The 15,771-nt window shown below is 48.5% G+C and overlaps 1 protein-coding gene across 2 annotated transcripts; it reads right to left on the bottom strand.

Annotated features, from left to right (window-relative positions):
• Nucleotides 1-530: 530 nt before the first annotated feature.
• On the bottom strand, nt 531-12,813 carry pomgnt2 (protein O-linked mannose N-acetylglucosaminyltransferase 2 (beta 1,4-)). 2 transcript variants are annotated; one of them, XM_086219259.1, is made up of 3 exons: nt 12,537-12,813; nt 5,280-5,350; nt 531-5,073 (listed from the first exon to the last, which is right to left on the bottom strand). In XM_086219259.1, exon 3 carries the CDS (start codon nt 4,995-4,997, stop codon nt 3,195-3,197), a length of 1,803 nt encoding a protein of 600 aa, XP_086075385.1. In that variant the 5' UTR covers nt 4,998-5,073; nt 5,280-5,350; nt 12,537-12,813; the 3' UTR covers nt 531-3,194. The 2 variants fall into 2 exon arrangements, with proteins under 2 accessions (XP_086075385.1, XP_086075384.1); XM_086219258.1 differs by lacking the exon at nt 5,280-5,350.
• Nucleotides 12,814-15,771: the final 2,958 nt, after the last annotated feature.

The raw sequence follows: 15,771 nt of genomic DNA, 5'->3' as shown, positions 1-15,771 counted from the left end.
CCTCTCCTAGCAGACTCCTAGCAGCCTCTCCTAGCAGCAGCCTCTCCTAGCAGCAGCCTCTCCTAGCAGCAGCCTCTCCTAGCAGACTCCTAGCAGCCTCTCCTAGCAGCCTCTCCTAGCAGACTCCTAGCAGACTCTCCTAGCAGACTCCTAGCAGCCTCTCCTAGCAGCCTCTCCTAGCAGCCTCTCCTAGCAGACTCCTAGCAGCCTCTCCTAGCAGCCTCTCCTAGCAGCCTCTCCTAGCAGACTCTCCTAGCAGACTCCTAGCAGCCTCTCCTAGCAGACTCTCCTAGCAGCCTCTCCTAGCAGCCTCTCCTAGCAGACTCCTAGCAGCCTCTCCTAGCAGCCTCTCCTAGCAGCAGCCTCTCCTAGCAGACTCCTAGCAGCCTCTCCTAGCAGCAGCCTCTCCTAGCAGACTCCTAGCAGCCTCTCCTAGCAGCAGCCTCTCCTAGCAGACTCCTAGCAGACTCCTAGCAGCCTCTCCTAGCAGACTCCTAGCAGCCTCTCCTAGCAGACTCCTAGCAGACTCCTAGCAGCCTCTCCTAGCAGACTCCTAGCAGCCTCTCCTAGCAGACTCCTAGCAGCCTCTCCTAGCAGCAGACTCCAAGCAGCAGTCCGCAGCCCCGATCCTCCAGCTGGCACCGATGCTGACGAGGCTCATCGCCTTTAGAATGTTGGCTTGTTGGGATTTTAGTGGAATGTTGGTTTGCACAGCCATTAACAGGTGCATTATTCCTCCGTGTCCATCCACAAGTAATTAAAATTAATTAAAGAACAGACGGGTGTGAAATGAACACACACGCGACGACGCTTCTGCATCCGTAGAGCCCAGCAGGTGACATGAGTGTCCCAGCATTGCTCAGTGTCAGGGGGCAGCGTTTTACTTCTTGTCTATTACACAGCATGTGTGTGTGTGTGCGCTCCGTACAACACACAATTAATTCAAAGGAGGCCACATTACAGAGACAACATACTTAACAACACACTCACTAATCAACAGCCTGACTGTTGGTCAATTTATCTTTATGGATGTAGGTTACTGTTCCTGCTGTCCCCGTTGAGCTAAAAAATAAAGCGGCGCCAACAGGAAGTGGCATTTATCTAAAAGGCTTCTCTGGGATTTGAAGTAAAGTCTAACATGCAAAGGAGCTGAACTCTGACCACTCGACTCTTTCCCCTGGTCTCAGTAACACTGCTGGATCAGACCTGCATATTTTCTAGGACTTCGTAAGGAATTTCAGTTTCTAATGCAGAAAGTAGCACCAACATTACCATATTCTATTTGATAAACAAGGCACAAGCGATTTATAACGTGTGTGCCATTTAAGAGAAATAAACACTCTGACGTCACCTCCCGGGCTCCGACGCATCACATCAATGCATGAGGACGGTTTACGTGTCATCACACCTCACCAGCTAACAACCACTTAGAAACATCAGGGTAAAACATAACAGCGGACGACCCAGTTTCAGCCAGCTCAGAGGGTTCTACTGCGATGCACATCAACACCAGCCGGCTCTACAAGGCCTGACCACCCAGTCAGAGGCCCTGAGGACCACCACGCAGCTGCTGGCGGCTGCTCTTCCTCACACGCTGTGCACGCTCGTATTAAACGGCTGTTTGGTGCATCTTTGGCTCCTCCCCCACAGAAAAATGGAGAAATGGTGTCGCTAAAATAGAGTTATAAAAGAATCTTTACAGCCAAAATGCACCGGTGTTACTGCAAATATAGCAGGACAGGAATGGTGCTGGTACTGATGGTGTAAATTAACAAGTTCAGCTAATAAATTGATTCGAGCACTAAATACCTGCCTAGTATTTTTACTTGACTGTCTTGTTACGAAGCGCTTCAATCCAACTCAAACTGAAATGGATTTTATTGAATATTATGAGTCATGGACTTTAAGATCTGCAGTGTTAATTGAACTCAACAGCCAATCAGGACTGAACATAAAGCAAGCTCCGCCTTCATCGTCCTCTTTCAAAGGTTGATAAGAGGCTCCACACATCCAGTTGCTGATGCAGAACATCTCTGCGCTACGGTGATTGCCTTATTTGGTGGCACTGTTAGTGTTCAGATCAACAAGTCAACCTTTCTTTAACGAATTCTCTCCGCTGAGAACGTCCACGTGGATCAGGATCCTGATCACAAAGGGCCAGCAGGTCACTTCTGTCCCTAAACACTCCGAAGAGAGGGTTTAAAAGGTCATGACAGACTGAGTGAAAGAGGCGCAGCTTCTTCCAGCCAATCCCACGCTGAAAGTCTAAATTCTAACTGGTTGACTGGTTACCATGGTGATCGAGCCACCTTCCCTGGATGGAAAGCTCTGGCTCCAGTGTCAACGTGCTTCACAGTACTCCCCTCTGGAGGCCAGTCGCAGTCAGTGATTCAACAGTAGACTTCTCCCCTGCTACTGCAGAAAATACACAAACAACCCGTCATTTTATCATAATTAACAGTTTTTTAAATAACACTGGAATCCTACGGTGCAACTTATCTCATCGTCTTAATTAAAATGCTTTTACACAACTGTTAAACCTCATTAGGTTACAGGAAGGCAACCCTAATTATAACCTAATTATAGCCCAACGTCATAGAATCACTCTTGAAATAAATATCCAGAGCTGACATTTCCTTTTCACAATCCATTTACATTATTCTACTGCAGAGGAAGTAATGTGGCATAAATAATAACAGATGCATGTTAAACCTCTGCTTTGGTTAGGTTCAATGACTGTGAATGGATGTTATCAATTGGTAATGGAATGGGGTTCAAGGGGTCATGTGGTGAACGCGGGACAAGTCACCAGACTGAAGTAAAACTTGTCATCTTAAAATTTCTCTCCCTCTCCCCGGACAAGCAGCTTCCCATTCTGTAAAGGGTAACGAGTCAGTGATTCGACTACGACTACAAAACACGGAATTCTGCACATAAATAAATCTGTTGATTTCATCTCCGGCGTCATCAGTAGAGACACTGCATCGTATCGCTCTTCCTTCCTCTCCTCCGGTGTAACAGATGATAAGCTTCATTTTCGATGGAGGCTGTTTCCATCAAGTTCAGACCTCATGAGGTTCTGGGACCAGTTCAACAGTCTGCCATTTGCCATGTGGCCACTCCATCGGAACAAACTGTAACTGCTCTAGTTTGGATATCTGGAGCAAGCAAGACTCCACTTGTGCCACAAACTACTAGGTCCTGCAAACAAGAACATCAGCAAAAGGGCCCAGAAGGTTCTTGTTGAATATACACCTGACCCACACCAGGTAGGTGGTGAAGGGCTTGATATTTTCTGAAAAGGTGTAGTTTTGCTGAGGAAGGATGTAAGGCATGTAGGTGTTCTCTCCCTGCTCCTGGATCCACACCTCATATTTCACCTCTCTTACTTTCAGGTATTTCAGATTCCATGGGATCTGCCAGGAAACTGAGAGTTTGGCCTCATTGGTGGTTTGTACTGAGGTCTGACACTGAGGTTCTCTGACCCGGCCTGGATGGACCACGCTGGCTGGCTTGGCCTTCTTCAAGCTGGGCTTGGTCTTCATGCCTTCTCTCAGAACTTCCAGGAAGGAAGGGATATCTACCAGTGTGTCCTGGTAGATTCTGAAGAGCCACTCCGGGTTGCGGCAGCACAGGTGTCTGGGGACATCTTTGCTTGCCAGTATTCGCTCCTGCTCCTCCTTCTCCAGGTGAACAATGCCTCCTTGTTCCCACGGTCTGTCTGGGTGGGTAACAGTGTTCTCCTCCTTTGTGTTTCTCCAGGACACATAGTGAAGGTCCATGCCTTGAAGGGTGACCAAGGTTTTGTATGGAGTATACTGTTCTGGGTTCACAGCAAATGGGAACAATTCCACCACAGCAGCCCCTCTGGGGAGGAAGAGCGAGGTGATGAGTTGAGCTCCATGCATGCTGACTAACATGGAAGCACCACTGACCACCTGAGTGATGCTGGGGAAAGACTGTTCCTCCAGGGAAACCGTGACCACCCTCATCCTGAACTCCTGGGCCAGCGCCATGATGAGCTCGGCTTCATTCAGTATCAGCCTTGTTGTTGATCGGCTGACCACAACGATGTATTCGTCCTTCTTCTCCTTCTCATCTTCAGCACTACCCCCATCCTTCTCTACATCCTCCACCCTTGAGACATTCATTTTATCCATCAGAGCCTTGGCGAATTGCCGGATCTCGTTCCCTGAGACCAGGATATTAGCTTTGGGTCCCTGCGGCTGAACAAACCCATACTGGTACCAGGTTGTCATCTTGGACAAGCCAACGTAAGATTTAGTGAAGCACATTAGCTTCCCAAAGTTCTTTAGCTGTTCTTTGAGTAATGGCTGTTTACTGCTTAGAAGTCGATAGAGGTCAAAGTGCGGGCCTTCACCCCAGCCCTCCATAAAAACCAGTCGAGCCTCGTCATCCAGGTCCGAGTACTGTTTCATGGTGTAGAAGGCCGGGAGCAGGTCATCATGGAACACATGCATTAGGTTGTCAGGATTGAACCGATTCAGAATCAGCGTTACATCTGGTACGAACACGGGCTTTGCCATGAACTTCAGAGCAGCAGCTGGGAGCTCTAAAAAGTTGAAGTACTGGGTGTTGTGGTCCTCTACTGACGACAAGTCTAGCAGGGCAGGCTGAAACCGCCTGGACCCCAGGTTGGGCAACATGACAGAGGAATTGGAGTGGAAGAACACAAACTCCTCGGCCTCTGATAAGTAGCAGAGGTAGTCGAAGCGGCAGATGCGATCAGTGTGCATCTTGCCGGTGCAGACCATGCGGGTGCCATGTTCATGTAGAGCCTGCAAGGCCAGATGATAGTCGATTCGGGCCTGCGAGAGCTCTTGGGACTGCTGTGTCATGTGCAGCTCTTCTTCCAGCAGGGCCGCATGCTCACTCAACTTGAAGTACTTCCAAAGAAGAGCTGCTACCACGGAGACCAGCAGCCCGTTGAGGAGTGCACCCACACTGAGCCTGCAGCCGGCCACTGATGCCCGCATCACTGCTGCTGACGACCCACCTTCAAGCTGGCCTTCAACCTCAGAGAGAGACGAGACATCCGCCGGCAGGCAATGACTAGGACAGAGGAGAGGACGGGGGTAAAGGGAGATGGAGTGGAGGAGGAGAAGAGAGAGAAAAACAGATAAGGCATTAAGTTTAAATTGCTGTGAAGCTGTAACCTCTGTGGAGGACACTGACATAATTAGAGAATCAATAGTCAGGCCTGCACTTCATGTAAACATTACAAGGTAGTGATGCATCAGAGCAGCTTCTTCTCTCACCTTTGGAAAGACTGTTTATTTTGGCGAACAAATGAGACATTTTCCAAATGTAGCTTCCTCTGTCACCCTCCCTAGATGTCAAAGCACATTACATCGTAAGGAGGCACGGAGAGAAGACTATTATTTTCCACTCTACTCATCTGCATACGGAGAGAACAAATGAGTCATTGAGAGGCTCTAAATCAAACCAATGGCCAGCAGCTGCAAATACAAGGCAACTAGCATGCTAAATACCCATCTGAGGACAAATTACCACCAAGGTTAGCTCTTGAAGTCATTTATTCTGCCCGAGTACAAACATGATGTGAACAGCTGAAAAAATGGAACCTGAAAGAAAAAAACAAACACTTTCACCACTTAATTTTTCAGGGCTAAATGCCCCACACCTCCTTCAGCGTGCCGGGCTGGACCAGCGGACTGTCATGCTGTAGTTACCGCAAGCTTAATATCAGCAGCACTTCTGGAGCTGCAACTCTGTCAGCAGCTGATGGCAGAACTGATTCACATCAGGTGTTTTCAGCCAGACTGTGAGAACCGACCACCTCCTATGTTCTTCAGAACGGTTCAGCTCCACTGTCCGACAGGCGTTGGCTTTCATCAGCCGTCTACACTCAGGCTGTGGAACCAAAGTCCTCTCCTGAATTCTTCTCTTCACAGCACGGCGGCGGAGCTGACCTGCATCCTCTGCAGCACCAGCAGAAGCCTGCCAGCTGACCAACGCAGGGGCGTCAAGTCCCCAGGACACAGTGGCAGTCCCACGGACTCACCGGCTGACGCAACACACAAACTAGTAACACAACAACACGACCACATACCAAACACAAAATTAATCTTTAATGCAAATCAATCCAATTACTTAAAGGAATTATCAATCATTTCTGATACCAGATATCTCTATGAAACGCCCACAGAAGCCCTCACGCTTCCTGTTTCCAGAACCAGATTCTTCTGAGGGTCGACAGGGAAAATTATCCAGATGATCTGTCTGTATGTTTCTGTGTCACCCTGCAGGGAGACAAACACTCACACAACCTTCCATCTCTGGCAGCAGTGCCGAAGGTTGGATGCCTGTCCAGCAGGACTTTGGTAAACCAGGGTCATTATGGGGGGCGGGCAAGGACATGAAGTGAGGCCTCATTAGCTGCTGTGCCATAAATTGGACATCAATCAAACAGTGAGAGTGAAGCTATTCTTGCTTACATGGAAATGCAGTTCCAACTGGGGGTGAACATTTAGACAGAAATCCTCAGCTGATCATGGCGTTGAAAGGATCCATCTCTGATTTGGTCTTGTTTAGAACCTAAAAGGCCTTCGTCAGGAACCTCTTAAGAAAATGGCGCTATGCTGAGGGGAGGTTGAGACCCGAGGGACGCAGAATTCAAATCCAAAAACATTCCTTGAGCCAACAAAGATGTTTTCCCCTCCTTCTTCACTTCTTTGTGACCCCAGAATGCAGGAGGAGCCGGCCATGTATTTCAGCTTAGAGCTAATAAAGATTGACAGCTAAAAAGAGCAAAACTGTCCAAAAACATCTGTTTCAAACTGTCCTTGTCCGGTGTCCATGTCCTCTTCATGCAGCTGTACGATCACTGGCCTCCTACCGCCTTCAGTTCATCGCTTGTTCGTGGTAGCCCTAAGCGTGACCAACTGGAACATTCAGCTCCAGCTCCGTCGCTGTTCCCTCTCTGTCTCTTGCTTGCTCTCCATTTTGATCACATTTTCTCTGTACTGCAGGAGCCAAGCTGAGGCCCTGCTCTATTTCTGACATCCCTACAAGTACACGGTGTCACTGGCAACAGGGTCCTCTTGGTGATCAACACATGACACGAACAATTCAAAATGCTAATTCAGCTCCAGAGAACAGAGGGCAACGTCGACGGAAAAGACACCGGGAGATTCTGGTCCTCTGACACCGACAGATACACGCTGGACGCCGCGTCTGTAAGTGTCATCTGTTTACTGATAAACGGATGCAGCCAACAAGCTAAATATCCAATGTATCGATATACAGTCCAAAAACCATCCATTCCTACTGACACGCATATTGAAGTTACTTATTACTGAATATTTCGAAACAAAGGGTCACACACAGGAAGGTCATAGTGATTGCAGCTTTTTGTTCAAGATCAGACATCTATACTTAGGAGTGGCCTGATGCTGGTTAATCTAGAAGAAGAATGCAGACGGGAGTTCAGTCCAATCAAGCTCACAACCGCCATCTCTGTCCCCACTGACCTGCCGCGAGTCAGCTAGGAGGCGATATAGAGGGACAGGAATCTGGACCGGCAACAAATGAGTCTATATGATACTGACATCTTCAGCTAATACGAAGAAGCATTCTGAAGACGTGGAAGTGTAATGAGAATCAGTGGCTGCACTTCAAGGCAGAACAGAGCACTTCACGTCGTTTCCTGTGATTAAATGTCATGGAGAAGCACGTCAGTGAATCTCATCACCGTCCACATCAGGAGCTGCAGAACGCAGCTAAACGCTGATGCAACAGCCAAATAAAGTGAAATGAAGTGTGAAGAGGAGACCGCTAGCCGGGCTAACATTAGCAGGCAGCCTGCGTGCTGCTCCATTCCACAAGGACAAGGACAGCAAGCTGAGCAGCACTGCCTAATCCCTCTCACTGTACACGGACTCCCCGGGGACTCATGGGAATGCCCTCTGCAGCTTGTCCATGCCAACAAACGGAAAGCTACAAAATGTCAAAGCAGCAATGAGACACCACAGCACACACAGAGCACCCTCACCAACAGAGACCCGGACGGAGCGTTCTGGTCCAATCACTCAGAACATCTGGGTGAAGATCCACTGAGAAGAAGCCAAAAGATGACCGTATTTTTCCAAAAGGGTGGAGGGGGAACATTGCGTGGTGGGAGGAAGCAGGCAGGGGCACACATCCACACATCCCACCAGCAGCCAAATGGCAGGACACTGGACCTGAAATCCCTCTCAGCTTGAGGGAAACTGCCCCTCAGACATCTACCAGGGTCCACTGGTTAATCAGAACCCATGCAAAGCCCACAACGGTTTTTAATTCAGGATCACGTTCACTTCAAGCCTTACATGCTTTGATTTGAACCGTGTTAACCTTCAATAAGCAGTCCTAAAAAGTTCATTTATTATATCATTATAGTTGGGTTTTCTCGCTGTCTTTTCTGACTATGTAATGAGCTGAAAAACACACACAAGGTCAAATGCTCCGCCTCTCCTGCTGCCTCGGCTCACTCGTAGTAGAACTCACTCACATCCAGTAGTTCCAGTTTCTGCTGTAAGACATGAAACAGCAACTAACCACAACTCAGCTCACTCAGTCTCCATGTGAACCAGCAATCTAAGATTATGCTACCCCTTGTTGGCGTCTGCTGTCACGTGAAGCTGTTGATCCTTGTGATGTCATGAATGCAACGTCACCTCATAGAACTCTTTGAGACGAACACTCTGCTCTGAACGCTCATCCCTGTTGTATCGTTGGTAGGGAAGTCATTCCAAACCGTACAGAATGGAAGCGTTCAATATTCATCCAAGCTTCTACCCGCAATTTGCATAACAAATACGGTAATATTGATGTTTTCGAGTCATCCGGAGGTACAACGAGAGCAAGGCAACCACAAGGGCTTATATTTACTTACAAAACCTTCACTGGCACACGTGTGCCTTAAAGACAAACGCCAATCTGCAACACTACCAATTTAATGCTCCCCCCGAAAACCAAACAGCTGGACACTCTGAGTTCGCTGACGCCACTCAGGCAGAGACGCTCAGACGTGGAAGAATAAAGAGAGAGGCCGTCTATGAGGCGCCTGTCACCAGCCAGGAGAGTCCGCCCATCACCCAGGCCGATTAAAGTTCACCACAGAAACTAACGAGGTATAGAGCTTTTATTTTTACCCTGGTCCACCACCGATGCTGCACCAAGTTGAGTTCTAGTCAAAGGTTCATACTGGTGACTGCTACTTAAAAAACCCTTACGGGCCCACTTGGGTCTGGCCTTTTTACTTTTAAATGCATTGCAGGAACATGGATCTGCACTCTGACTCTGTATGAGCAGACACTCAAAGTCCAGTGACTTGGAATCGGGGCTAAAGGACCTGATCAGGACATCCTGGCAAAAATCAAAATTAACTGAAGAGAAACCCAGAAACTGCAAAACAAATGGAACCAATGGAATGGACATGCCTGTCCAGGGTGAACCCCGCTTCTCGCCCGAAAGCCGCTGGGATAGGCAACACCCCCCCACCCCCACCCCGTGACCCTTAACAGGATAAGAGGTAGAAAATGGATGGATGGACATGTTTAAGCTCCAGGTTCAGTAGGTGGAACCAGAACTGCTCCTTCATGTTGAAGTGACCCGCTACGCTGGAGTAACACAAGTGTGCAGTCAGAGACAGAGAGTGTGTGTGTGTGTGTGTCATTGAGAGTGAGGTTGTGCTGTCAAAGCTGTGAATGTAACACAATCGCAGTTGCTGTTTTCCTCTTGGTGAATAAACGCTACAGCTCAGGCTGTCAAAGACTCCAGCCGAGTTCCTTTGTCTGGTCAAGTAAAGGCAGTTAGCGTCCAGGTTATCCTCCGCTGACCTCCACCCTCTCCATCTCTCTCTCCTGGTATCACCTCATTCAGGGGGAGGAGGTGAGACACTCACGGAGGGGGTGAGCCAGTGCCCCTCTGACCTGAGCATGGATTATCAAGCAGGATACAGGAGACTTGGGTGTGCTGGCTGATGCATTCGTACAGTTGCTGTGTTTACCTTCAGTCCCCAGCAGCTTCAGCAACCAGGACAACTAAGTTTGTGTTTCCTGAATTCATCAAGAGGTCAAGCAAGATCAAGCAGACGACGATCAAATGATGCTTCTCTGGTGAAATAACGTTGTAATCTGAGGAAACCTGCACAAATGTTGGTTCAAGTTACTTCAACTGTGCACGCTTCAGCTGATGAGGACATTTTTCTCCATGATCGGTACTTCATGAGCATTTCTCTTAAATAACCTGGTGAGCAGATTCTTGATTTGTTGATTAAATCACAAATTATCACCAAATTCTACACAACAATGTGATTTTTTTCACCACTGTCACTGGGATTTAATGGTACAGTCACACACACACACACACACACACACACACACACACACGGAGGAGGAGGACTAATGCTCTCTAACACAGACGTGATGGACACATCTGCTGGCTCTCAGCTAAACAGAGGAGATTTCAGCAGTAAAACTCCAGGAATATTTTCTCCTTGAAAAATCATCCTTTCCCAGTTTGTTGATCCAAACTTTCCTGTGCATGATTCAGCAGCAGTTTGGTGAAAAGTTGAAAAGAACGGCTTTGAATTTTTACAGAGAAGAGGATCAGAGATGGCAGTGTGACGGGAGAGCTGTGGGTGTTCGACATCTTCGCTTCTATCAGCCGTAAACATCCACAGAGGAAACAAAGGAGGCTGACGGGCGGAATCAAACTGCAAATGGTGAGATGTTTAATTGTTAATTTACAGAGGAACAGGCAGGACCTACATTTGGAGGGCAGAGGGATTCAAACAGAGGACATCACAATGGTGTCTTCAGTTTGTGAATTTGCTGCTCGGTGAATGTGGCAGCAGCATCCCGCCAGTGACCGACGGTCTCTGAGTGCCTCAGCGGCAGCGGTTAACTCCAGGGACACGGAAAAGATGTCCGCCAGGAGAGGATGGGCCACCACGCCCACCACTCAGCACTGCCGTGCCGGGAGCAGGATCTTTGGTCCAGGTGTATCAGTTACAAGGCAGCCCACTAAACTGACCGATATCCAAGAAGAGCAGCTATTCTTAGATTCGGGGGTCTGAACCTTCAGATGTGCGGCAGGGAGCTGAACAGTCGCAGCCCGACGTCCAGAGCTCCAGAGTGGTCAAGGTCATGAGCAGTGCTGGGGGGTCAGGCGCCGCAGCAGTGGAGACTCAGCGTGCTGCCTGTTTCAGAGCATTTATGTGTTGGGGGGGGGGGGGGGCGTGGATATTGACTGGCATTTATGTTAGCTGACTGTGCTTAATGTGCAAAAGCCCCCCCCCCCCACACACACACACACACATCGGAGCATGTGCAGCAGAGACTTATGTGGCCGATTGGCGACTTCCTGTCAGCCCTCTGCTAGGGAATAGGGATCAACGCTTCAGTCGTTCATCCCGCCATCTTTCCAAATATTACTGGGCCGAAGGATGAATGAATGAATGATGGCAGTTAAAGGAGTGATCCTGACAGGATGTGTGACGCTCCACACAATGACACGTCTGGGAATTTGGCGAGCAGAGCCCTCGGCGACTGTGATGGGTTTTGGTTTGTAAACGTGTGTTCGTCATCCCCCCCCAGCCTGGCACCTGGGTTTCTCAACGTATGGGACCTTTAACATGTACGAAGAATGAGCAAACCAATGAAGTTTATTTTGGCGAACATCTGATATCGAAGTAACCACTGACCTTTGTGGATCTCATCAGGGTTCAACGCGTTTGTATGGAATCCACATTCACTTTGTAGCAACTGGAAACACTGAGACTTTGAGAAAGTGATGCTCTTCTCTGTGTCAGAAGCAGAAGCCCAGAAACCATGAATTTACTGCACTGTTTGATGATGAGCAACGAGTAGGAGCCTGGGCCACGGGCCACGGTTCTGGTTCCACACAAAGAACCCACCAAAAGAGACAGGTTAGTGAGGGTTACTGAGATGAGCCCTCAGTTCACTCAAGTAGCACCGGGTGGTATGAACGCAGTACTTGGGAGTATTCTTGCAAATGCCTGCCGCTACATAAATATCAATGATCAATATCATAAATAACAATGATCAATATCGTAAATATCAATGATCAATATCGTAAATATCAATGATCAATATCGTAAATATCAATGATCAATATCATAAATATCAATCAATGGTTCACAATTACTCAAAATTGGCTTAAACCACATTTCCTTCCTGGCTTCGCACGGCGGACCCAAAACCCCTCGTCCCTTCAGGAATGAGAGTCTTCTCGATATCTTTAAAGTACTCAGTAACGTGTATTTTTCTGGACGATCATATCCAATAAATCGAACGGGAGCCGACGTGAAGGTGGCGAGTGATTGAGCGTCTGTGGCGACGCCGCAGCTGCTCACCTCACTCCTGACACCCTGACACCCTGTGACAGCCAGTCCGAGGATACGTCACGCAGGCACCAGTCTCCATTTGTTCCAAACAAACAAACAAACACACAAACAAATCAATAAAAGCATGCCTCATGACTCTCACCTCAGACTGCTTTTGTCTTCGCGGCTCGTGAGGATAGCTCACCCGAGCAGCGCTGAGGATCGTGAGCCGGAACACAACACGGGGGTGAGAAGGGGAACCAGACCACCCGCCAAATCACGACGACCGGGGCTGAAAACAACCCGGCGTTCAGTCGTGAGAGCCTCCCAGCGACAGCCAGGGCTTCCCGGTGGTGTTAACAGGCTTGTCTGGATGTCGGAGCGGCAGAGGGAGAGCAGTCGGCTGCCTGGGTACCGACACCGCTCTGCCGAGTCCAGACTCCACCTACCACTCAGGGAAATCCCGCGCTCAAATATCGCGATAACACATGTCCTTTCACTTTCAGTCAAGCAGACGCGAACCTTTCCCTCCTCTCAGGTGCGCGAGGGAGCAGCAAACCCACCGGGGGGCTGCTAATAGCTGGTTAGCTTAGCTGCAGTGGCTGCGAACACGGCGGCAAGGCAGCAGACCGTCGAGGGCCAAAAACCCATTCCTCCAAGAGCGAGTATGGCTGATGAACAGGCCTGGGGCAAGAGGCCACCGCGAGTATTAGATAAAATAGACAAAACCACGAGCTCTTTGTTGTTGTTAGTATTACTAGTAGTATTAATAGTAGAAGTGGTAGTAGTATTGGCTCGTTTTCCAGCAGTATCTTATAACTACATAATCCCGGTTGTATGACCTTTGTGTAAAATTTATCAGGAAAAAAACTTGTAAGAATGCGCTGGAGATTGAGGGTGGTTGAGCGCCGCTGCTCCACAGGCACGGTTCCCTTCATCAGGCACATGAGAGCAGATGGTGACACTGAAAAGCTGCAGTGTCAGCAAGGATGCAGCACTTTTATCCACTTTATTTCAGTGGACGTGCTGCAAACGGTGTATTGCAGAGGCAACCTAGCACTTTGTCATCTACCTCCAACTGTCAGAACACGTTTTCTTTCAAAGGTATTCAGGTTTGGTCCCTTCATCCCACTTAGATCAGCAATTTTTACAGCTGTCACAAAACGAGACGTGAAGTACCTGTGTCAAGCAGGTCCCTGCAGCTCCATTCAGTGTTTCTTGTCCTGTCCCATTGTTGTAATTCACCTGAGCTGAGGTGAAGCTACGTAGCATCATGACCTCACAGCATGGAGAACAGTTTGACTGTCCTGATGTTTGGGACACTGGATCGTGACTCTCGTCCTTCACAGTGATGCTCACAGGGTTGATGTCTCTTGTGAATGTTCATTTTCCAACTCTCTGTGTAGTCGTTTGTTAAAAAATAATCCATCAGAATAATACATGCTGAAATATACATGACAATTGATGGTTGAAACACATCAAGCACACAACAGAGGCAGTTCAACCAATAGCGTTTCTACGAGGGAGCAGCAAGCGTCAGGGCTGGAGACGTTCAGCAGCGCGTTGCCTGCGTGAATGAACCTCCTTCGAATGAGGGAGACGCCTGTGGAACGCTGCCTCATTCTTCTTCAAGAGCTGCGTGTTGTGACTGGTACAGGGATCTGGACTCAGACTGTAAACCAGCAGTGTTTAGTAAAGTAACAAAACAACCAACTGAAGGGGAACACTGACTAAACTTGGAACCAAAATCTCTACCAACGGTAGGAAGAAACTGCAAAGGCAGAGAACTAAAAATCACTAGGCATAGCTGGGGAAAAAACAAATAAGGAACAAAACACTCTGGAAACTCCAGGTAGTAACGTTCTAAGACCTCAAAAGATGGAAAAGATTAGGAACGCTGGGAAATGGGAAGACAAGAGGCACAAAACAGCAGGCACGGGAGAGGGCGCGAACAAGACGTTCTGGCAGGGAGTAGGTGAATCACTGCCGACTAAGTAACTGCTGCCCATCAGCTGCAGCTGGCCCTGACTGCCATGGCCTCAGCTGTGCACGTCAGCTCTGAAAGGAAAAAAACAGAACAAAGGGGCACCAGAAACAGAAAAACACAACTATCAAAATAAAAGCACAGACAGGAAATGTTACACTGCGTGGAGTTTACTGGACTAAACTAAAAAAACAACTTTGAATTCAGATAAAACTAGAATGGGTGTATGAGCCAGGAGGGCAGTGAACTTGGACTGGGCGCATCTATAAGTCAAACCTTTGGAGGGAGGAGGCTGTGAGGCCGTCACACTGGTGGATGGAGGAAAAATGACCAGGATTCAGGATTCATTGGGAGCCTGCATTTATGATCCCTTATTTAGTTCATTGTTTCCAGGGGAATTTATTACATAGTCAACATTTTGATGTTGTTACAAGCCTCTACTTTCTTGAGGCTTCTCTAACTCTTCCAACTGTGATATATATATATATACTTCCATGCTGTTCGACCATCTGACAGATATGAGAGGAGAAGCCACAGGAACTGGAACCCTCATGTAAAAATACAGGTTTACAGGTTTCATGGAGTTCTCCCCTCCCCTGGGTCACCTCACAGGCCTGTTTAGATATTTGTTGATAATACATTTATATCTTTCTATTCATTATTCCAGCTGCCTGGTGAAGGGCCATTTCCCATGTGCACATTTAAACCTGGGAAAAACATGAACTGAGGGTGAGTGTACCTGAGAGCCCCTCACCTGGTTCAAGTACTTCCTCAACCACCTGGGCTCGTTCCTCCTGCTGTGAGCCTTTAGGATCCCTTGAGTTAGGAAGCGCTGATGCGAATCCTGTGAGCGAGGATCGTAACTGCCGGAGGTTTATGCTGAGCTGGTTGGAGTTTGTGTTGCGTCCACTTGGGGGTGCTGCTGCACCATGCGGGACAGGCACAGACACGGGAGGCTGAATTAAAGCTGCAGCCAACGATTTCCGTGGCTGCGTCCGAATTGCCAAGTGCCAACCTACGTCCTCCTGCTACGACCTACCGCTACAGGCTTCTCCTACAACCTGAACACGGCGGCACCATTCAGACACCCCAAGATTGGTGGTGAAGCACGACCTCTGCTGGCAGAGCACAGATACCGCAATGAGGTAGACAGCACCAATGAAAGCCCCACCTGCTGGCCTGACTGTGGTACTGCACTCCACTCTGAGCACCTTTCACTCATTCTCTATTATTAAGCACATGAACGCACCTTTAGTCATCAACAACGACTATAAATGTTGGTGTTCATCAGAATGGGAGACTGTTGGTGGCGCTAACTTGGCTTGAGGGTTCACAAGTTTTTAGGGGACGAAGAAGAAGTCCCGGTGCATTGTGGGCCATAGGTTGCTCCGTAGGATGCAACTGAACCGACCAA

The sequence above is a fragment of the Aulostomus chinensis genome, chromosome 11 (genome assembly GCF_037954235.1).
Source record: "Aulostomus chinensis isolate RoL2024-O1b breed Wild chromosome 11, RoL_Achi_v1.0, whole genome shotgun sequence".
NCBI classification, from domain to species: domain Eukaryota; kingdom Metazoa; phylum Chordata; class Actinopteri; order Syngnathiformes; family Aulostomidae; genus Aulostomus; species Aulostomus chinensis.
The sequence above is the reverse complement of the archived record's forward strand: the minus strand, read 5'-3'. Positions and strand labels throughout refer to the sequence as shown.

Bases quoted from the DNA above. Each gene is read 5' to 3' on its own strand.
- pomgnt2 (XM_086219259.1), bottom strand. From the start codon at position 4,997: ATGCGGGCATCAGTGGCCGGCTGCAGGCTCAGTGTGGGTGCACTCCTC.